Source organism: Blennius ocellaris (genome assembly GCF_963422515.1).
Source record: "Blennius ocellaris genome assembly, chromosome: 4".
Lineage (NCBI taxonomy): Eukaryota > Metazoa > Chordata > Actinopteri > Blenniiformes > Blenniidae > Blennius > Blennius ocellaris.
In genome coordinates, this window is record NC_137653.1 from 12,170,657 (window position 1) to 12,193,458 (window position 22,802).

A 22,802-nucleotide genomic window follows, 5' to 3' on the forward strand; every position below is an offset into this window, starting at 1 on the left:
AGTTTAGTAACGCAGCCCGTTTGCAGGAAGGTAACAGTAATCTAATTACTAGTTTTTGCAAAAGTAATCCCTTATTTTTCTAGTTACTTCAACAACAACAAAGAAATCATCAGATTGCAGTCATGCAATACTGCCCATTAGCGATGATCACACCTAAAAAAGAAAATCTGATCCAGCAAAAAAAAAAAAAATGTAACTGAGCATCAAGAGCTGCATGGACGTGTCCAGTTCACCTTTAAATGTGTTGCACCTCAATAGAAGTTGGTGTCAGTCGTTGGCTGCGTTCCGATTGGCTGGAGCTCCTGATGGAGCACACCTGATGAGATGTGGTTCAGCTGTGTTCGCTTCACCAAGCAGCTTAAAGACCCGGCTTCAGCAGCTCCACTTGTGGTGTCTTGTTTTTAAATAGTTTTTATTCATGCCTCCCAAAAAGGCAGCAGTGGACTCCAAGGGAGTGCCGAAGCCGCCCAAAAGCGATGCCCCGGTGGAAAAGAAAGTGGAGACAAAACCAGGTTTCTGAACAAATGACAAATATATGAAGAGTTGCAAAGTTTGTATGCATTTCACTGGGTGTGTTTTTCCCGTCTAGACGCTGTAGCCGGGGCCAGAGTGACGGTGAAACCTGCGACTCATCCGTCCACTGCCATCATGGTCAAGGAGGCAATTAAAGCTCTGGACTTGCGCAAAGGTGTTTCCTCCCAAGCGATTCAGAGTTATATTAAACAAACGTACCCCTCGGTGGACCCGGTCAGGCTGAAGCACTTGGTGCGCAATAGCTTAAAGAAAGGGCTGGAAACCGGTACTTTGACGAGGCCTGCCAACTCCACTGCCCCTGCAGGCGCAACGGGGAAATTTAGGGTAGGCACTCAAATCTGCAGCTACTTCTTTGCTTTTGTGGCTTTTACTTAAATATCTGCCTTTTTTTTTTTTATGTACCATGTCTTTAGCTTGGCCCAGAAGTCAAAAAGACGAAAATGAAGAACGCTGATCCAAATGTGCAAAAGGCTCCAAAAGCTGCCAAAGGCGAAGCTAAACCCAAAAAAGAAGGTATAAATGGCTTTTAATCAGTCACTAGTGTTAAACACACTGTAATGTGTGTTGAAACAAATTTTGTGAAATGTTAAAGGTGCCGCGAAGAAAAAGAAGACAGAAACTGCTGATGAACAGACTAACGCATCTGAGGTGAGCCGTCTTCATCAATTGGACAGGGTTTCCTCTTTCATCCATCTCCAGTCGTTTTATCCAGACGAGTCATTGGACTGGAGTTCTTGGTAGCCAATATTGAGCAAAAGTCCACTTTTAAGACCTCCTGTCTGCTGCAGGGTACCACAGGAAGAGAAGCGCACAACCTCAAAAGGTTGGGAAGTTTAGAAAAGGCTTGATCCCAAACTCTCACTCTGGTTTTCTTGCTGTATGTGCTGATGACTGTAGACATTTTACGACTGTCTTTTGGAGGATCAATTCACAGAAGTAACAGTTTTAAATGCTGGGTTACACCAGTTTGACTCCTGCAGAGGGTCGGTTTAATTTGGTTTCAATTGCACTTAAACACATCTGGATTAACTGAAGGCTTCAGAAACATGATCTTGGTGATGATGCAATTATTTCTACCATCTTTTCTTTTCTTTTTAAGGACTTGAAGCCTCCAAAATCGGAAGATGAAAGCATTTCTGTTTCCAAACAGCATCCAGCAAAGAAGCCGAAGCCTAAAAAGGCTGTCCAAAAAGCAAGCGCAGACAAAACGTCTGCTGCAACCGCAAAGGAGGCGCCGCAGAAAGAATCTGCTGAAGGAGGCAGTGACGCACCTCGGAGGCGAGGAAAGAAGGCTGCATAGTCGATTTACAATAAAGCTTTTCTACTTTTTATAATGCGAAGTCTGCTTTTGTTAACGTGCCTTGTTCTCAGATGTAGGAGGAAGACGAGGACTGTGCCGTTGGTGGTTAAAAACTGGATGTTGGATCAGGCAGATGTCTCATTCCAGCCAGTGGAGAATTTGGACTTTTTTTTTTTTTTTTTAGATTTGACAAAATTAATTTTTCAGCAAATTCTGAGCTGTCGTGTTGAACTACGTACTGAGTACAAACCTCAGCAGTCGGCTCGTGCATGTATACTAAAGCCTTGATGGTGAGCAGGACATGGATGAACTTGCCAAGTACATTGTCACATATTAACTTTTTGAAGATGCACTACCTGTTGCTGCAGTTGGAAAGATGTCTGGCAAGCGTTTCGCATCTCTGACAGGTCAGACAGAATTATATCACCCTCTTGACTGAATTATATTTCCTCACTTAAACCATTTTGGAAATGTGCATCAAATGAGGAAAGTGTATCTGGGCAAACTTGCAGGCAACTTTCAATCTTAAAATTCAGTGGTGAATCTAAATGTTCAAAAAGGTCATGTCAATTTAAAATGTGAGAACCAAGTTTGTAGCTTGAGGTTTGTGCTGCTGTGAGTCTCTGACGTCAATCCCAGCTACTCGGAAAGCCTTAAACCTCACACATTAAAATGAAGAGTTACTATATATATCCAAACATCTCATTTTCAGTGTTATCGAAAGGATGCATGATGTGTTGCTGTCAATTCGAGAGCTAAGTTTATGGTTAAAAAAAAATCCCCTTTTTGTGACCATAAGCTTCTGCAAGTTGTCATCAAATTCAAGATATTGACCGAAGGATCAGGATTGAAATTAGATTTTTAATAAATCATCTTGGACTGAGCTGCACACATAACTTGCAGTGGGAATATCATCAGTGTAGAGCTTGGCCTTTCTGTCGGTCCCATTGTTTCCTTCAGTTCAAAAGTGCATTTGAGCCTAATCGACGTTTCTAAAAGAGACGTCATGTGATGAGCTAGCGAGCTGGTCAGGGCATACGCTGCCTTCGGCCATTGTTGGGTAGAATCGTCTCCAGCAAACCTCAAATTGACCATAGTATTTGAGTCGGATGGATAGATGAATTGGAATTTCAAATATTGCATTTCTTTGAAAACATATCAATTCATTTAAATCCATCAAAATGAACAGATCCCAAAACAGTGGCTGGTTAGAATGCAATGTACAAACCGTGCACAAATGAAAGTTACGCTTCTGATGTTCACCTTTAAAACAGCAAATTTATTTATTCTTAAAAAATAAAAAAATCAACTGAAAAGTCTTACTATTTCATTGTCACTAACCGAAACAGTACGGAAGCACTGAGTCTTTGAGCACTTTTAACTGCTCTTCAAGTATGTTTATTCAGTTCATAGATTATTCTTCTGCAGTGGAAAAGCCACAGGGGGGAATAGTAGGATCCAGTTGGCAGGGTCGCAACTCCAAACAATGTTTCTGATAATATCGTCCCATTTGTGGCAGGACCAGTGTTCTTGACTTCACACATCCAAACAGTAATTTGACTCGGTGACGAGTCGGATTTAAGAGCAATGTAGCCGATGTGGAAGCACCCTGTTCTTCAGAGTGTAGCGAGCTGGAAGAGGAAGAGTTGGTCACACAAGCTGAAATATGAAAAGATACGGAGTAAATAGCAAAGTAAGAGTAGACTGAAAAACCAGAATCACAGGACCAGAAAAGAGAATGTACAAAAAAAAGACATGAGCAACTAAATTTGCAAAACACTGTCATCTGAATAGTTAAAAGAAAATTTAAAAAAAATCCCACCAATCGGCCATATTAAAAATAAGTGTAACTTCAAACAATACCATTTAATTAAGCTCAGAAGTATTAAAAAAAAACTCTGAATTACAATTTCGTCTGTGGTGACAAAATGCAAAAGTTTTCCACATGTAAACAAATTCACTCAGGAGAGAGAAATCAAGTGTGCAATTCTCTCGGCCCCCCCTCCTTCAACTACGCTCCATTCACCCTTTACAGAATGTGCTTGTGCCACAGTCGCACCAAAGCTCCAAGGTCGATACCAGACATCCCGCCTTTTCTTTCCTTTCTCCGGTTCATTCTTCTCAAAACCATTTCAGGAAGTGTTAAAGTGACAGACTTCTGATGCAGTCCTCCGGAGCGCTTCGAGAAGCTGCTGGAGAATTAGAAAAAGTTGGGACTACTTCAGATTCGTTCGTTGTCTCGTCCGGGACAGTGTCCTCCCATTCGCTCGTCGGGCCAGAGACCGCCGCTCCCTTCGTTGTTGCAACGCACTCGTCACAGCCGGTCATCTGGGGTGCAGGAGAAAGCGATGCAAACACTCGGAGATGGCCTCCCAGTGCCTCCAGAGGAAGGCGAGGAGGATGACGAGGAGCAGCGTGGAGAGCGTGCGGCTCCGCGTCTTCATGAGGGGAACGACACAGTTCGCCACCGTGGACACAAACACCAAAAGTACGGCCATGACGGCCAGCAGCACATTGATTAGCTTTCCCAGAAGAGTCCGCGCCGTGGCGTTCTCCAGACCCTCCAGCTGCACCACCTGCTGCTGCTGCTGCTGCAGCTCCATCTTGGAGATGCGCGTCTGACAAGCTTCCAGCGCCTCCTAGAGGTGGGAAAGGAAACCGCAAGTGAAACAACTGGTGCAGCTCAATACACTTGATTTGTCACTTATTTTGTAGAAGCGTAACATATAAACCCCAAAATGTCACCAGTATTTTTGAAAAATTGGGTTGTGATAATTGTGGCCTTTTGGTTTAAAAACATCTGATCACATGAATATTTTGAGATATTTTGGTTTGAAAAACTTTTTTTTTTTATAAGAAAAAAAATACTTTGAGATGTTTCAGTTGATGCAGTATAAATCTGAACTATATGCAAGTTTCACTGAAGAATATGCATGTTTCCGCCGCATTCGAACGTTTTTACAAGTGTTGACGTCTTACCGTATTTTCCGCCCTATAAGGCGCACCTAAATACCTCAAATTTTCTCAAAAGCTGCCAGTGCGCCTTATAGCCCGGTGCGCCTTATATATGGACGATTGTTCTACTCAAGACTTCTATTTGACAGCTAAACAACCAGAAGCTTTTATTTTGACAACTCTATCTTCGTAACCGGATCTTCAGAGCGGACGACACTCCACACAACACCTTCATCACTCATGGTTGCACACCAACATTCTAACAAACCAAAATAAACTAGATGAAATAATTACTCCCTAAACTGGGGAACAAAAACACATAAACACAATCAACACAACACCAAGCCCAACAACGAGCCACAATAACCTCCAACAACACAAAACATGAATTTGTCGCTGCAAGGCATGATGGGACATCATGCCTTGCAGCGACAAATTCAACCTGAGCTCCTCAGTGCAGCCGATAGAAACTCCCATAATTCATTGCAGCTGTTTGTGGTGTTTTAAATGCAATTATTGGGGGTTATATTTGGTTTATGGTGTCGGTAATAATTGTGTTGTGTTGTGTTTTTGTTGCTTAGTTCATGTAGTTTAGTTTATTATTATTATTATTATTACCGGTAGTTGTAAGTTGTCAACCAGTAGTGAAGAAGGTTTTGTGTGTAGTGTCCTCCTGGCATAGGCTGCAGGTAGGACTATCAAAATAAAATGCGTGCACCTCTCTGGGTGTTATAATCAGTGGAAAATGTAACCTAATGGCTTTGAGCTGTAAAAGTTGCTGACCACCGATTTATTCCATGCGCCTTATAGGTCGGTGCGCCTTATATATGAATGAAGTCGTAAATTATGTCAATCAATGGAGGTGCGCCTTATAACCCGGTGCGCCTTATAGGGCAGAAAATACGGTACTTGTATGTCTCTTGCTCTTTCATAAGACTGGTACGCAATCTTCTCCTCCATGCTGGCGAGTTCCTGCTTCAAGTTGAGAATTTCATTCTGGTGCAGCTCTGTTAAGTCATTGAGTTGTTCTTCTAAGCGTTCACATCTGCAAAGTAGAGAAAACATACAGCTGAGATGATGGAGCACAAACGTATTACTGCTTATGGAGCTTCGCCGTTTCTCACAGCCACATCTGCAACACAAGATGTGACGTTGTACATAAATGAACTGAAGGAGACTACTGGAGGCTTTTAATGGTTTGACTGCAATAGTATGACACCTTCTAATGATCTTAATTATGGCAGGATGGATAGAAAAAGAAAAAGTTCAATCATGTAGACATGGTATGTTTGATACTTTAAAAACGGTACGTAACAGCACTTTGACATGTTATCACTTGGTGCTTGACCCAAACTGTATATAAGCTCTTGAATCCACTGATAAACTTTTTCGTATATAACTACAACTAGATCTCTCTATATGACAATTTATTTCTACCTGTATCGTTCCTCTTGTAGGGCCTCCATAATCATGGTGTAATCCCGTTGGTAATGAGCTTTCAAATTTTCAAAGGACTCTTCAAGTCGACCTTGGTTTTCCCGGAGCTCCTGGATCTCATGGAGTATGGCGTCGAAGCCTGAGGCTTGAGCGTGATCCAGGGTGTTGCCCTTGGAGCTGGGGGGTCCTCCTGGGGCACCGGGGGTGCTGTTGGCGCCCGCAGAACCAGAAGTGGCACTGGAGCAGTCGTCATCGCTGCCGTACTTTGGGCTAGATTGCAACTGTCCCGTCCCGAGGGTCCTTGCCCCCCCGGGGCCGACGCCTTCGTCTCCTTGGGCTTCATCCAAAGAGTCTTTCAGGGCTGCGATGTTGTCGGCACTGCCGAACTTGTTGCGGATCAGGGAGGCGATTTCTCTTGGCTTGGACACCACAGCTCCCGCTGCAGAATGGGTGGCCTGAGAGAAACTGGACAGGCCTCCTGTAACCTGTAATGACAAAGGTTCAGGACAACAATTCACCATTTAAACTTGTGAGGACAATATGGAAGCAAAGAATACATATCGTCTTATTGAGTCTGAAGCTCGTCGGCTGAATGAGCTTGTGCTGCAGCGTCCTACCAGTTTACTACTGACACTTTGTCCCTGCTGCACGACGATCATGAAGTCACATAACCCAACTGTCCAGTGTTTGTCCAACATTTAACATCATTCATGTAACAGTCAACACACTGTTTGTATTTTGTCACGTGTCACTTTGGTCAAAGAAACCCGGTTTTGAAGTTTCTCACTCTGAATGTGCCATAAGGTATGATGTTATGCAGTGAAACTAAACAAGGAACACACGCTGACAGAAAATCGCTACTCTCGGGAACGTTGATCAAGAAATAGTGCTGACGAAAAGAACACTGATAGGAACAACACCCACCTTGGCTCCGACATCTTTCAGCCCCTGGTGCATGTCTCGGAAAACGTCTTTGGGCTGGCGGGGGATGCCGTTGTGCTCCACTTCGCGGAGCTTCCGGTGGTAGTGCTCCAGCTTCCTCTGCAGCTGCTGGATGGTCTGCGCTGACTTTTGGTTTTTCTTCTCAAACACCTGTTTGATGCGCGCGCTCTGCTGCTTGTCTGCGTTGTTGGCCAGTTTCAGGTACTCGGCCACGTTGTCGTCGCGCGCAGTTTGTTCTATCTTGATTTGTTCTGTGAGCTTGAGGATTTTCTGCTGCAGCTGGGCAATCGCCTGCTTCGTACGCTGAGGGTCCGGGGTGTTGTCGACCACGTCGTACCCGTCTGCACCGTAGGGGAGGGCATTGGGAGAAACAGTCGGGCCCGCACCATCATAGCGATCGCTCTGTGACAGAGAGAGAAAACCATTATCGTCTGATGAAGTCCTTATTTATAATGATCAAAAACATAACAGATGTGACCATTTCCACACATTGACATATTTTTGTGGAAGGTTTCATTTAAAAGCAGGGACTATAGTTGGTTTTTGTTCTTATTAGCGCGCAATTTTTGGGAATAAGTGGTGTAAAGTACAAAAAAAGTACAAAAAAAAAAAAACTTAAAATGTGTTGCATTTCATTATTGCCCACAGCTGCATCTGTCCATATGCTTCCACCTCTGACATTATGTCACTGTCATGTGGAATAAAGTGTGAATGCAGAGTTCATGAAGATTTAAATAGAACTGAACCTCACGTGAGTGCATTACATTCCTCTCAGTGCAGCAGACATGTTTTTTTTCTTTCAAAAACAGCATTTAACATTTTGAAGTATTTCCTCGTACCTGTTTGCACAGATCTGGCGTTTTCCTTTCAACCTATCAAAAACATGAAGGGAAGTTTTGCATTTCCCTTTCAGGAGAGCTTCATGTTCAGATGACCATGTTCTCATAATGATCGCAGTACTGTGCCTTTCAGAAAAGTCGGATTCTCCCCGTTTTCACGTGCGCTTCGAAAACGTTGCACAAACATTGAATGCTGAACCAATAATTCATTAACTCACAACAACGCTGACATTTAAACAAATGGCCAAAAGAGGACTTCCACTTCTGTTACACCATAATGTGGCGAAACACTTTCTGTACATTTTGCACGTACTCACACTCATGCCAACCATGTGCGGTGACTTGTAGCCTGTTGTATTGAAGCATTTAATGTTTAAAATACAGATAATGGCAGCTAATTGAATCCCAATTTCCTAAATGAACTTGGAGAAAGTGTAAGACTGTTGTAGTTGTTTGGCTTAAAGCTTAAGATCCCTTGGAACTATTTACATCGTAAAAACTTTAGAAGATATATTTGGACCGATGGGGAAAGTACAGTGAAAAATTAAACTGTGCTTTGTGAGGGACACAGATTCTAATTTTATCTTCCAGGTGGTAGCGTTACCACAAAATCCAGGACAAGTGACTTCATAACACAAACTGTCGCCAGAGTCCTGAAACTCAGCCTGAGACGACAAGGGGAGAGGGAAATGTTGATATTGTTAATGAGCGTGAAAATTAAAGCTCGATATGCAAGAGCTGCCAGCTGCTACGGGAAACATTAAAAAGAGCCGAGTCGCTCATACTCATTACATGCGAGTATGATATATTAAAACCTGATAAATGGAAAATGTCAAAGATGGTACAAAAAGTATATGGATGGTATATGCCAGTATTGACCAATATTTAGCAACACAATAAAAAAAAAACCCAACTAAATAAAAACAATCAGGACCACTGATTTTAAATAATTGTTTTTCACTACCAATAAAGATCAAGGAGGAAATTCATCTCCTGCTTTGAATTATTTTGGCAGGATTAGTTACCGAGGCCAGAGATGAACTTCCAACGGTCGATAAGAAGTTACAGATCAGAAGGACGAACAAGATGAGGTGGATCCTCTCATGTTTACAAGCTGCTTATGAGGAAACCTGCTGATAAACTTAACTCCAGGAGCAAGATCTGTGACAGAGACGCGCTGCGACCACAATACAGCGACCAGGTATTATTTTACCATTTAAACTAAACAATTCATCTCTTTAGAGATTTCATTAGGAACAAATGTAAAACCAGGTTACTTAATCACTGCACCCCTCGTAGTGTTTAACAGTGCGAGCCGTCTGTGACCTTAAGTGCTCTCAAAGACAGCAAAAGCTAAATATAGAAAGGCTTAAAGCACGTAGTGACCAACCACTCAAAGGCAATCTCTGACCTTCCACCGCTGACTGCTCATCTCCCCATTCAGTGGCTCATCCAGACACACACAAACCTTTAAAGGCCTTTTAACACATTTGCCCAAATCACTTTGTTTTGATGCTCAGGCAGACATTATTAGTGCATGAATATTTCATTCTAAGTCCTAAACCTTTTTTTTTTATTTAAAAGCTAAATGCAGTATTGTTCTCCCGAGCGCACAGTGTCTGCTAAACTGGAACTAAGTGTTCGCCTTCTGCTTGAAAATGTAGATTTAGGATTTTAAGAAGGACATTTTATGTGAATAGCATTGTGGCTGTTGGGGAAGAGGCAAAAAGTTAATTTTTGCAGCTTGGGAATTTTTGAACTATTCTTAAACTTAACTTCCCGTGAAACTGATATTTCTATGTTCACGTGGATTCAGTGAGTAACTATCAGGCTTTTTTTTTTTTTTTTTTTTGGGGCCCATATATGTTGACCGTTTGGGAAACGTGCATAGGCAACGACAGCAGAAACATCATCCATGAAGCAGAATCCTGCCAATCGGTAAGTATTTTCTTAAATTTTGATGAAGCGTTGAAGAGGAAAAAAACAAGACAAAGCTATTGTGTTAACTATACTTGAAAGGTGCTGGCAATGGCCATCATGACTGCTGAGGGTGCCAAAGTCATTGAATGAGAATTATCAACTGACTGATGACGCGGGGACACTTCAACTAATTTCAGAATTTAAAATGATGAATATGATCCAAATGCAAAATGTTTGAAGCACAAATCCAACCGGAATTTGATCTCTTACCGAGCCGCCATTTCTAGAACGATCTGAATCATCACTGTGATGGAATTCAAGAGGCGTTTTGTTCCCTTACACCGCAACCAGAGAGCAGCAGCGGCATTAGCTATTAGCTAGATCCTACACCAGAACACTTAACCACCACTGGTGGTATTGTCTAAAATGTCCCACTGCATCACTGTGCTCAGTGCCTCCGGAGCTGCATCCTGTTGCATGGCTGTGGTTTGCTTAGATCAGCGGAGAGGAGAACCACACTCACCTTGTCGGGCTCTTCCGTCGAGTGGTAACCAGAGGTGAGCAGCATGTCAGCCAGCGCTGGACTGCTGGGTGTGTCTGTGGTTGAGGAGGAGCGTGGGCGTCCAGCCTGCAGCAAGGCCTCGTGGGTACTGCGCCGGTGGATCTGCGGGCTACCTTTCTGGGAGGGTTCCCCAGAGGCCCCCGCCTTACTGCGGCGGCTCTGCAGGCTGGTGCCTCGCTTCATCATTGGTGGAGCCCCTCGGATCTGCTGCAGAACTCGGCTCAGAGCTGCGGGTGGGGCGGAAGCGGCAGGGTTGTCAGAGTCCAGAGGGAGGGCCGAGGAGGTGGGAGCGTCCCCTCCTTCTGACCCGACATCGGTGGGTTCGGAGGGAGGGGCGCCCGCGCAGGATGAGGCGGAGTCATGTGGGGAAACGGAGGAGCGTCGGCGCTGTGGCTGGAAGAACTGCTTCAGGCCATGGCCCAACGCTCCCATGTTCTCCAGGGCATTGTGGGTGATTTTGGATAAGCCATGCTCTGACTCCGACGCCCTCCTGCCGACTTCCAGCTCTGCTCGGCCTCCTGTGTCCGGCTCCTCTGGACTCTGCTCAGCACTACCCTGATCCATCTGAGACCTCCAGCTTCACAGTGAGGTTCTACTTGGGGGTGCAGGAGACGCTACACCCCGTCGACACCCCCCTCTGAGAGGCCACTTCAGAGCCAGGAGGCAGAGGGGATGGAGCTCAGTTGGGCCCTTTGAGTGGACATGCATCTGTGGCCTGGCTCAATGTCATGCTTGTCTAACACAAAAAGGAAAATAAAATGTATTATGACATGCAGCAGTGGGTGACAACAATAAGAAGCAAAACATAAACAATGCTACGTAAAAGAAACTGGGTTGGCACAGACATGACCACAATTTTTTTTTTTACTTAATTATCGCCATTTACTCATTTTGTCATAAGGTAATCCTTTAAAAAAACTAAAAGCAATTGAAACAAAATAGATGTTTACTTTGTGCTGAGTACAATCAGCACATATGTTTTAGTTAATCAAGATGTGGCATGTCTGACAGTGTCAACCTGATGATGAAAAACACAATGTCTTCAAAATAAACAAGCTTCTGATCTGAGAACACTTTCTGAAAGGCAAATTTGTTCTTTCTGTTGTTGTTGTTGTGACTGTGAAATCATTTGTGTCGATTACTTCTGCCCGGTGAAACCATTGCATTTCAGAAAGTGCTCATTACAAAGATACTAAACATAACTTAATATTTGGATGGTGCCCACAAAGATACAACACATTGTGAAAAAGTAAAAGAAAATCTAAATGAACAGTGTAAATATTACAATCAAACACTAATGCTTCACCAATCCGCAGCGGCGTCCCCTCTGCATCTCCTTTTACTACAAGGCTAATGCTATCACCCAAGTCGTCACCTTTCAGCGGTCAGTCCATTACTGTGAGCAATCCTTTAGGTTTATTGACATGTAATGACACAGTGAGGAAAAAAAAAAAGGCAGGACAATAAGACACAGTGTGACAGAGAGCTTACCATCAGCCCAGCCTCTCCTCTTCTGACTCACAAACCAGGAAGTGCTAAGTGAAGTACAGACACAGACATATCATAAATACCCTCTCCACAAACACAGGGAGCTGAAAAAGCAAAAAATAAACAAGCATGAACCCACAACTCATTAGTGACCAGGAATAATAAATGCTGAAAAGAACCACAAACAAAATGGTTTAAAAGCTTTCCTACATGCTGACCACGAGGAACCGCCTGCGACCTAATGGACCCTTAGTTAAACTCTTCGGCGCGGCGTGTTTCTGCTTCCTGAGCCTCGTTATGTTTTAGAGGGGCAATTAGTGACGATAGTAGTGGCGCGTGATGCTTATTTGAAAGTGAACGCGAGTCATTGATGTGACATCGACTCCAGCCTGAATGTCCGAACAGAGACAATACATGAAAACATTGCGTGAACACAGTTCAGAGGAGCTGTCACTGCACAACTCATCTGCAGCACGTAGCGCCGGGGGGGGGATGCGAGCCCGAGAAATATCCTGTCCCGCTTTGCTCTCAGCTATGTGCACGCTACTAATCTGCTTACAGTATCTATTGGGTCTTTGTTTACATGTTGTCGAACAGAAATGGAACTTGTGTTTGTAAAAGGAATTTCTTTCTCCACACAATTTATACAAGTGAAAATAAACACCAGGATCACATATTATTCGGGATTCAGTCAGTTGTTGACATTTACATGCTGCATTGTTATCTTCAGTTTACTTTCACTCTTGTCCAAGAACAAAAGACTGACAGCTCAGAATTTAAAGAATTCAACTTTATAAATGTACCCATTTTTACACATTGTTCTGTGATTCGACAAACTCAATATACACAGATTTTTTTTTTTTTTTTTTTTGCTGCTGCAGGTGAACTTCGGTTGAGCGTCTGAGCAGTTTTTGAAGAGCTGATCTCTTTCAGGGCCTTGGTCTCATCAAAACATGTCCAGTTCAGATATTGAACAATAATCACCCTTAGTGATCATAAACATTTTATAACTTTACAGTACTTTATCACCCAGCAACTCTTGTTTGTTTTTTCTCTCAGATGATAACAGCAATGACTGTGCTGCAGTATCTGATTTACATGCTCATCTTGAATCGCCGTCATAGGCACTTTTACCGGAAACAGCATGTTTGACAAAAACCAACAAAAAAAAAAACACCTGAAGCCTAAGGTGAGGCGTCAAACTGTGTAGTACATCAACTATTTCGCAGACAATTTGAAAAATGATCCCATGAGTCAGCACAAACGCAAAGTATCATGTCACCACCCTGCAGAGAAATCTAGCACCAAAAACCCTATGAAGCACTTTATTAGTGATACACTGTGACTCATTACATGCCGCATCCCGCTGTTCGGCCAGCAGTGAGCAAAACAAAACCCTTTAGCGAGGAGCAAGTGATAAAAGGCTTTGAAAGTAAAACCCACTTTGGATACGATTATCTTACACATATGTGTCTTTTAGTGCATGAGACACAAAACAACCCTCCCCAGAGGTCGTCCAGAAACGTGCTGGTGAAGGAAAATTCTCAGAGTCAAGTGATTATCCACTTGCTATGACTAACTCTCAAACACCTAAGCATGTTGAAAATGTCCAGATATGGTTGCTGCTTCGAAGCTCAGATCGTAGTGACTCGCTCATAAGGACGATCAACTGCAATGTACACCGTAAATCACTATATCACCAACCAAAATGAACGGTGAGTTTGATCTGTGGACGCTTTAAATCCTGCAAGCGAGGATATCTCGTCTTTGACCACTTATTAGTCTTAGTGCAATAAGGCCTTTACAGTTGAACCTCAGAGAAATGTTTCACACAGATGCAACTCAACCTGACATGTACAATAAAAAAACAACGACATCTGCCTCCTCCAGGCTCAGTGCAAAGTGTTAACTTTGAAGTGGGTCAGCCAACGTTCACCTATCACTGTCTGCACATGCACTGTGCCGAGGTCACATCATCTGCGTAGCGCTGAGCATTTTATTTGTGTTGCACTTTTGCAACACATCCTTTTTTTGTTCTGAGAGCATTGTGTCATCTATCGCCATTTCTGCAAGAGACATTTGTCTGTGTTCCTACATCACTGATAGATCTTTCATCATTCAGAGACGACACACTAATTCAGAAGCTAGTAAAAATGTCTAATAGTATGACAATATAATTACAATGCATAACGACAGATAAAGGCCAAAGTCACTCACATATCTAACTTATGTCAAATAAAAAGTAAAGACAAAACCCAATCACACTTTTATAGTGACAAAAACTGCATAAGTCACTGCAGAAGATCTTTACTTGAGAAAACGGGATTCATCAGCAACATAGCGGCAGAGAGTCTTACCTTCAGATGTGGTCATTAGCAGGACATCTGTGTATCAACTGACGCAGAAAAGAGGGTCAATAATCCAAACAAACGTCCACCTCTGCTTCCTCGGGGTAATGTTTTCCAAATGAAATCTAGCGGGGTAGCCGTCAAACTTTAGTCAGCTGTTTCCATGGACGTTTAGAAAAATCACATGCTGCAAAGAAAAACAGCACAGAAACAGGCATCAGAAAATGCAAGAAAGGAATTTCACATTTTGAACTCTCATTATCCAGATCCAGATCAGAAATTGATCTATAGTAAGCTGCAGGGAAAATAATACAAGAGCACACAGTGAGTGAAGTAAAAAGTATGAGAAAAGAAAAAAGAAGCCAGGGTGCTGAGCGGCTCCAGGTAGATGGCACTAACAGCGGGCCATCTATGGGAAGATATAAATCACCTGAAATATGGATGGATTAGCTCACTGTGGTCTCAAGGTTAGAGAGAAGTGGACTTGGGGTCAGGAGTTTGTTGGTTCAAATCCGAGACTTGATGGAGTGTGAGCAAGACCCACCAGCTCCTCCCTCGGCCACAATGTCACTGGACCTCGCATCTAAGAAATCTGATTGTAGGACTCATCTGAGCTCTTACACACATACTTTCTGAATTTGAATAAATATTGACAGTAAAGACTTTAACAGGTCAAACCTACTGCCAAGGTTTAATGGCACGTCATCCTTTTAAAGTAATCATAACCACAATCTCCACTTATTAGGGTAATTTAGGGCTAAATACACCTGGAGTGATTGTTTTCTAACCAAACCATCTTCACCCCTAGAGGCTCATAAGTCCGAGGATTCATTCACAACACGTGGTTCCATCTTGTTTGGCACGAGCCTCTGGGGACTTTGAGCTTAATTAACTGGCTAATATTAATTAATAGTACAAGAATAGCCCTCTGGGGATGTCTGTGGGACATGGATCGCTTGTCTTTCCTCTTAAAAACAAAACATAAATCAAGCTGGCATTTTTTTTGGGGGGTGGGGGACGACAATACACCGAGGTGGTAAACAGAGCCGCCGTGCAGTGTAAACACCGCTCTCTGCAGGAATAATAAGCGGATACAGTCACACGATGAGATCATCACCACTCCTTCAGTGACAACGTCCACCTCTCGGAACAATTAAACTTTCCTTTTCACACTCACTCCACGACGTGGAATCGAAGCTTCCGTCGAAACTCTCCCATCAGTCGGCGGGATAACAGTCGGGGACACAAACAACCCGGTTAATTACATTACTCGGTGGGTTACAGGTGCATTCGGTGTCATTATTACACGTAGGGAAACTGTAGTAACGCCTCTGCTTAAAAAATTTAAAAGGGCGATGGTGCGATAACGCGAATTATGGCCACCGACACCGAGCTGTGCTCAGGTGCCCCCCCGCCGCCGTTGTTAAAGCAGTCGGGTGTTTTTTTTAACGCCGTTCGCCCCGGAGGAGGAGAAGAGCAGGGAGGGAATTAGCAGCTCGGCTAGCTAACAGTCACAGGCCCGGCCTTTCAAACTTACAGCTGTAAGACGCGTTCATTTGAAGCCTCCGCGTGTTCCATCGTTTCGGTGGGGGGAGCAGCTCACGTCTGCGCCGCGCAGAGTCGGAAAGAAACATGTGCGGAGTCCGTTTCGTGGCTCGTCTGCTCTCCCCCCCCACCCACCCACCACCACCCGCCGGCAGCTAGCCGTGCATGCTAACGCGCCGCGCCGCCGGAGGGCGTTCCATTCACTTTACGGCGCACACCGGTGCTCTCGGTGCGGGGCGAGGTCAAGGCGTCAAAGTCCGTGCGGTGATCGTTCAGAGCGGGGTGGATTAGAAAGGTGGCACACAACTGATTTCAGACACATGTCATGACATGTACAGTGTGACGTGACCCTTCACCCAACTTTAAACACGGAACCAGTCCAGTCACTGCATTTATCATAGTTATGTCTTCAATGTTGGTATAAACCATTGCTTTTATAGGCTGAAATGTGTAAAATACAAGTTTTTAATGCAGGAATGGGATTAGAATATTCCAATGAAGGCTTTAATATTAGTAATAGTCTTTAACAAATATGCACTATTTGAAAAATCTATTTATCGTATCACTTTCGTTATTTTTGATTTTTTGGGGGGGGGATATATCACTGCAGTTCTATAACTTTTAACTGATACGTGACAGTTAAGAAATGGTTGTAGGTGTGAAATATTACTTGTACCATGGCAGATGTGGGGAACAAAACACAGTTATTAATCAAAATGAAGAAGAAAATACATAATAGTTTATTTTTTAAAGAAATTGGTCAAATGGTACAAAGTTAGTACACATATTAAAAATCATTGTATCTTGAATTACCATATGTATGCATGTATGCTTGTATGTAAGTGGATTTCATTACAATTAGGTGGAAAGATATTAAATGTGTTTACCATATTACTGTTGACATTGGTAAATGAGTGTCAACATATCCTGCAAAACACGTGCAAAAGAATCTACAATTACCTATGATTAATGTTTACCAAAACATTAAGAGTTTTTTTGTTGGTCAAAGCATTATCTAAAGTGAAATCATAAGTGATTGTATGAGAGTTAGTTTTACTTATCAACTTTTGCTCATTGCAGTTATTACATACTTTGTTTTTACATTTTGACTATATTGGTTGTCTAATAAAAGTATTTTTTATGTCATTTTGAAATGGAATAAATGGAATGTCAATAATCAGTTACATTATTTGGGGTTATGAGTTATTATTACCTATTTATGGGAACAATAGTAGGAAGGCATATTGAACAACAATCCTGAAAATACGTGTGGATAAAAAAGGACTCATGAGCTTTTTCTTCTATTGCTTCATTCCATCAATACAGCCTTGACTTAAGTCATAAATCACGCCACAGCCACTATGTAAAGTGATAAAAGTGAACAACAAGCAGTAGAATGCAGTATGTTACAATAATGCTTCTGATCAGTTCAAACAAATGCACCTTCGATGATCATCACATAACCATTTCAATCATTATAAGAAGCTTGGTTAGAGAAGAGCTGCACCAATTAGTGTCCAAACAACTCTAGGATTATTGTTTTATCTTTAACTTAATAGTCAAGCATTAAAAAACGTTTTGATTTTCCTTCTATGCATAGGAAAGTATGCTTGGCATCTTTGTAAGGGCTGTTCTTTGGAACGAAATAAGGCATCAATGTTGATGGAACTGTAATAATCAACTCCATAATTGACCAAATAATGAGACAAGCGGTCCTCTCAGGTGTGAATGTCTGAAACACAGCTTCTCGGAGGTATTGGGTGGCCATCTGTCACATACACCCACCAGTCCTCCTTAATCACACTTCAGACGCTTCTCGTTCACGGTGGCGTGTTCGGTGCTTTCTATTTTTCCCCCCCATCCAACAGTGGCCTCGATCAATTTAATTTAAAAAAAAAACAATCACCCACTTCCAGCCAAATGTGACATTGTAATTGATTTTGATTTTGTCCTGCACCCACAGTCTTGAGTATGACTGGATCATGGTTTGGGTGTTGTCCCCCAAAGTTAAACCCGGGCGAGTGAATCTCGCACACGGTCGCTCGCGTTCGGCGATCAGCTCCATGTAAACAACAGCAAAACATCGCCCACCTGCACCGGTAAACCACACGTTATTCACCGGCAGGACAGCCAAGTCTGTCTCGGTTAGCAGGGCTGGCTAAAAGGCGGTGCGGCTCAACAAAAAAATTAAAAAAACATCGCTCCGGTTCAGCCAGGCTGAGCCTCCGGGCAGGTGGGACCGACAGCAACCGGGACCGACCGCATCATCATCCCCGGCACCGGGCGGACCCCGGCACAACGCGCACCCACGCTCCTCATTCGCAGAGCGGCCACCAAAACGATAGCCTTCCGTTCGCTGGCTTTAACTTACATGAGCGCTGAGAGGATTGTGTTGATGACCGTTCATGTCTCCCGATGGCGGACACTCCCGAGGTGACGTCAAATAGCGTGCTCCACGTCAGAACAGCTGAGCGGCGCGCGGCGCGCCGTCACACGCTGTACCGTGCAGGTGGTCCACCGACCTACCGCCGTTCATCACCCTTTTGTTCTTCATCCTATCTCACCCAATAAGTCAGTTGTCAAGAAGGAGTCACACTGCACAGCTAATGTGGAGAGAGAACAGGTTCATTTATTCATCACTTAATTCAGCCTTTTTTTTTTGGATTAGTCTTGCTACAATTAAATGATGCTGCAACTTTATTTTTTCCTAGAGCCACAAAACATGTTTTGCCTTTAAAATAAGGACAGCAGCTTATGACGTATATATATATAGTGTATATACTATTTTTATGATGGCTCTAATCCACTTACATAAAGACCTCCGGAAATGTATGAACACCTTTTTACATAATTTACTGCAATCTTAAAGACTTTTAATGAGTTAATCAAGATTGATTCACTAGAAATGTTCATTTTGAGTGATAAAATCTACAAATATCATATAATTTCATTATGTCAAATAGGGAAAGCTACAATATTGGACTCAGAAGTTTCAATAAAATAAATCAAACTCCGTAACTGTAGTTTACTAAATATTTTATTTTTGCACAAGGTAATAACAATTGGAGTTCTTTCTAGCTTACTGCATCACAAGAAACTCATTTGTACACCCTAAATCATTTCATTGATTGTTTTTTATTTAACAGGTAAATCAACCTAGAAGAGTTTACTGCAGCTTTGGGAGGCAAAACTGTAGTTAAACACAATAAGGGCAGTCGGTCTTGATCGAGAAGAGAGAATCTTTACCAAGCTTGTTCAACTGGCTTTTGTTTCCGATGAGATGAAACAGAGTTCAGTTGCATGGCCTGGCCGACAAACTTGTGTTCATAAGATGGAGCCGCGTTTGTTGGAGGTGTGGCTGGAAGATCAGGAAATACAGGCATGGCAGCCTGTTGAGGAACATAATAGTCCTGCATGTAAGAGTGTGGATGATAAAATGATTGCGACTCTGCAGGTGCCGGAGGGGTGGTTGAGGAAGCAGAAGCAGAATGAGTATTTTGTTTCCATAGCAGATCATTGTAGGGAGAATACAACATGGGGATATGGCGGGTCTGAGGATGTTGGAGTTGTTCAGGCTGTAGGATCACTGGTCTGGGAACCTCACCAGTTTGACTTTGATCCTGTGATGATGGGTGTTTCAGGAATGTTGGGAACCGATATGGAAACTGTAGCTGCTGGGGAACTTGATGCTTTCTTCCATGCTCTGCAGTGGGTGCAGGGGAGGTCAGTGGAACCTCCGTGCTAGTGACAGGAGGTGGCGACGTGGCAATTGGGTGGAGATTTCCAGGTATCATCGGGTATTGAGGGAAAAGAGAAAATAAATATTGTGAAGGCGGTAGCAGCTGATGCAACTGGGATTGGTAAGAGGCAGTATTTTTAGAAGCGGGAGACTGTGTTGGTGGTTCGGGTCTGGGAAATAAGAAGTACTGAGGATACTGTGGCGCGAATGGGAATGCAAGGGGGTTAGGGGAAGACATCTGTTGGTTTTCAGCATCCGTCTTTCCAGCAGCAACCCGGAGATGCTGCAAAAGTGGTAATGGCGCCAATGTCGGTGCTGCAGTTTGTGGAGCAGGTGCTGAAGTGCGCGTTGGTGTGGGCAGACGGTATTCTGGAAACACTGGGAGAAGAGGGTGTAGAGAATGCAATGAGGCTTGGCCAGTGTCACTGGGAAGTGTTACTGTTGCTATGGTCGGCTTAATGGTTGGTACTGAAGGGCACGTGACAAAGAGCTCCACATCCGTCCACAGAAAGGAGAGTACATATTCATCATCCTGCAAACAATCAAAATTCGCAGTAAATCCAGCGTTACTTAAAATATGGGATTCACAATGAGAACACAACATGGCCAATAATACCTTGATCTCTATGCACGAATCTCTTTTGTAGGGCGCTGTGACCGTCAGTCCTCCAGGAAACACCTCGACAATGAGCCCGCAGCCATTAGATGCCAAAGACAGAGATTGCCACGTGTTAGACACTGCAAAGAATTATATTTAGGCCTAGAAAACAAACAAAGGCCAATACATTATAGCTGTGTTGAGCCACCTACCCTTCACAGTAAGATCATTTGCAGCGATGCCACTAAATTTCACCACCATCCCAGAGGGAAAGCAGAAAACAGAGGAAGATGGCAACATAGCAGGGCAAGACATGGTCATTGGTGTACCCCATAGACGCAATGGAAGGATATATTCACCACCCTGCAGGATGAAAACGTGGGGGGGGGAGAAAATTATACAAAACAAAAGCATTCAAAATTATCAAGAATAACTTCATAGCTGGGAGTTTGGATACTTTGAGGATGATATGAAAGTGTAAAAGACATGAAAGGTTACCTGGTGAGTGACATGACAACCCTGATAAGATGCAGCAAACTGCACGTCTCTGTGTGACCTCTTCATTGTGAAGCCACATTTAGAGGGCATTTGAGCCAGAGGAGTGAGGGGCGTCTCACCTGTTAAATAGGAGACAAATATGTGAACAGTGTCTTTGGTTCTTCTTCTCACTATTCTCAGTTCTTACCTACCATTATCCACGAGGAAATGCATAGCGCTGACGCGCTTCACCTTCAGAGACATCGTGTCGTTGGTACACTGAACCGATGGATCCAAGCGCTTGAGTTTTTCATCCATCGCACTGTGCAACGCTGGGAGCAAATGATAATTTTTGAATTTAGGTAACCAACCGAAGGCAGGCCGATCCCCCTCCCAAAGAAAAAAGATATCATAAACAAGCATGGCATTGATATGATGTATATAACATTATGGCCACTTAGGTCGCCCTCTTGCTGCCAGCCCTGAAACAGCAGGCATGAACTCGATTACCTTTTTAACATTTGAAGCAGCAGTTTGTGTTTTGTGTCTGTTGGATTGTGACACACGGGCCCTTCCCTGTGCATGAATGGGATTTGGTCCCGTCGCCAGTTCACCATCTTTTCTTTCATGGACAATTTGATAGATATTGATCCCTGCAGGTCAAGAACACCCCACAAGAGGAGTAGGTTTGTAGATGACCTGAACCAGTCTTTTCCATCAATCCCATTTTGTCTCCTGTCAAACCTTAAGCTTGCCTATTTTGCCTTCTTTCAACTCAGTGAGGCCAAAATGTCCACCTACTATTTAATGCGTCTCACAGTAACAAGTAACACGATGAAGAGACAATCCGTGCTGTTGACATAACAGTCATCATGTTACAACTGATACTATACTATACTTCTACACTGCTGAGAGCCAAATATCAACATCATCCCACAGTCTACTGAAGACTTGATGCAATTCAACTTATTTCACCACATCTCCAATGAGAGGTCATTAAAACGAGTGCATTAAGATATTCTTAATTTATACTGAAATAAATTAGATCAAGTTGAAATTTAGTTCTGATGAAATTACATGAGGAACTGTAGTTTTTTGTAACTTGGGAAACAATATTCTTTAGCTTTTTTAGGCTTGTGTGAGAGGGGCACATTTTTGAAGAAATTAAGCCACCTTTCTTGTGATAAATACAAACTATAAGCAAAAAACTTCCAGTTTTAATCCATCGGCTTCATCAATATTGGACAAAAAAAATCTGTTTCTCCCCAAATAGCATGCAAACATTTAGAATTAGCTTTATCAGACTCAATGATTTTTTTTAAATCAACGTCAATATAGTGCACACATCGAATAACAATTGTTTATCAGAATGGTTGATTTGATTTCCAGTTTGTACACTTGAAAGATCTCCGGATTGCACAACAAATCAATATAATAGAATGTAGAGGGAATGGGTTTGCCTGCCTTCAGCCTGCAAGAAGTGTGGATCAAGCTGGACGGTTCAAACTGATCAGCAACACCTGAGATCACTTCATTGACGAGAGACGCCATCCGGGACAGAAACCTACCGCGAGTTGAATTGAGGTCACTCTCCGACGCAAGTTTGAAAGAAAGTGACCCGGGTCGAGTTGGTGCGTCGGTTCCCGGGTGTCCGCTGGAGCGCAGCGAGCTGAAGTGAAGTCTGCCCTTCACCGAAGGAGGCCCCCGCGCGGCCTCCTCTTCCTCCGCTTCATCAACCGGCAGCTCGCAGAGTGACAGAGACGCCAGGGCCGTCAGTGCCAAGCACATGAAATGAATCCTCCGAGGGATCACATATCTGGTTATTAACTTAGGAACGTGCATTGTTGAAGTTGTTGATGTTGACCGAATAGCCAAGACCTCCACAATACAGAATTAATGGTCACTCCGACACTGCTTAATTGACCAGCCAATCACAGCCATGCAGGCGCGTGACCGCCTGCTGTGGAGGAGCGGTTGCCGTGATGACGCTGTAAGGTTTACAAGTTAATTAATACATTTACAATAATTTGCTAAGCTCTGTTTTCAATATTTGTACAATTTCTATATTTGGGTTCTTATATATATATATATATATATATTTTATATATGTACATGTTC

General features: G+C 43.1%; 1 protein-coding gene across 2 annotated transcripts; it reads right to left on the reverse strand.

The window, feature by feature from the left end:
- Positions 1-3,092: 3,092 nt before the first annotated feature.
- tmcc1b (transmembrane and coiled-coil domain family 1b) lies at positions 3,093-15,994 on the reverse strand. 2 transcript variants are annotated; one of them, XM_080495613.1, is made up of 8 exons: positions 15,863-15,994; positions 14,335-14,512; positions 11,981-12,024; positions 10,451-11,225; positions 7,151-7,570; positions 6,227-6,711; positions 5,699-5,834; positions 3,093-4,473 (listed from the first exon to the last, which is right to left on the reverse strand). In XM_080495613.1, exons 4-8 carry the CDS (start codon positions 11,051-11,053, stop codon positions 4,159-4,161), a joined length of 1,959 nt encoding a protein of 652 aa, XP_080351739.1. In that variant the 5' UTR covers positions 11,054-11,225; positions 11,981-12,024; positions 14,335-14,512; positions 15,863-15,994; the 3' UTR covers positions 3,093-4,158. The 2 variants fall into 2 exon arrangements, with proteins under 2 accessions (XP_080351739.1, XP_080351738.1); XM_080495612.1 differs by having other exon boundaries at positions 5,699-5,921.
- Positions 15,995-22,802: the final 6,808 nt, after the last annotated feature.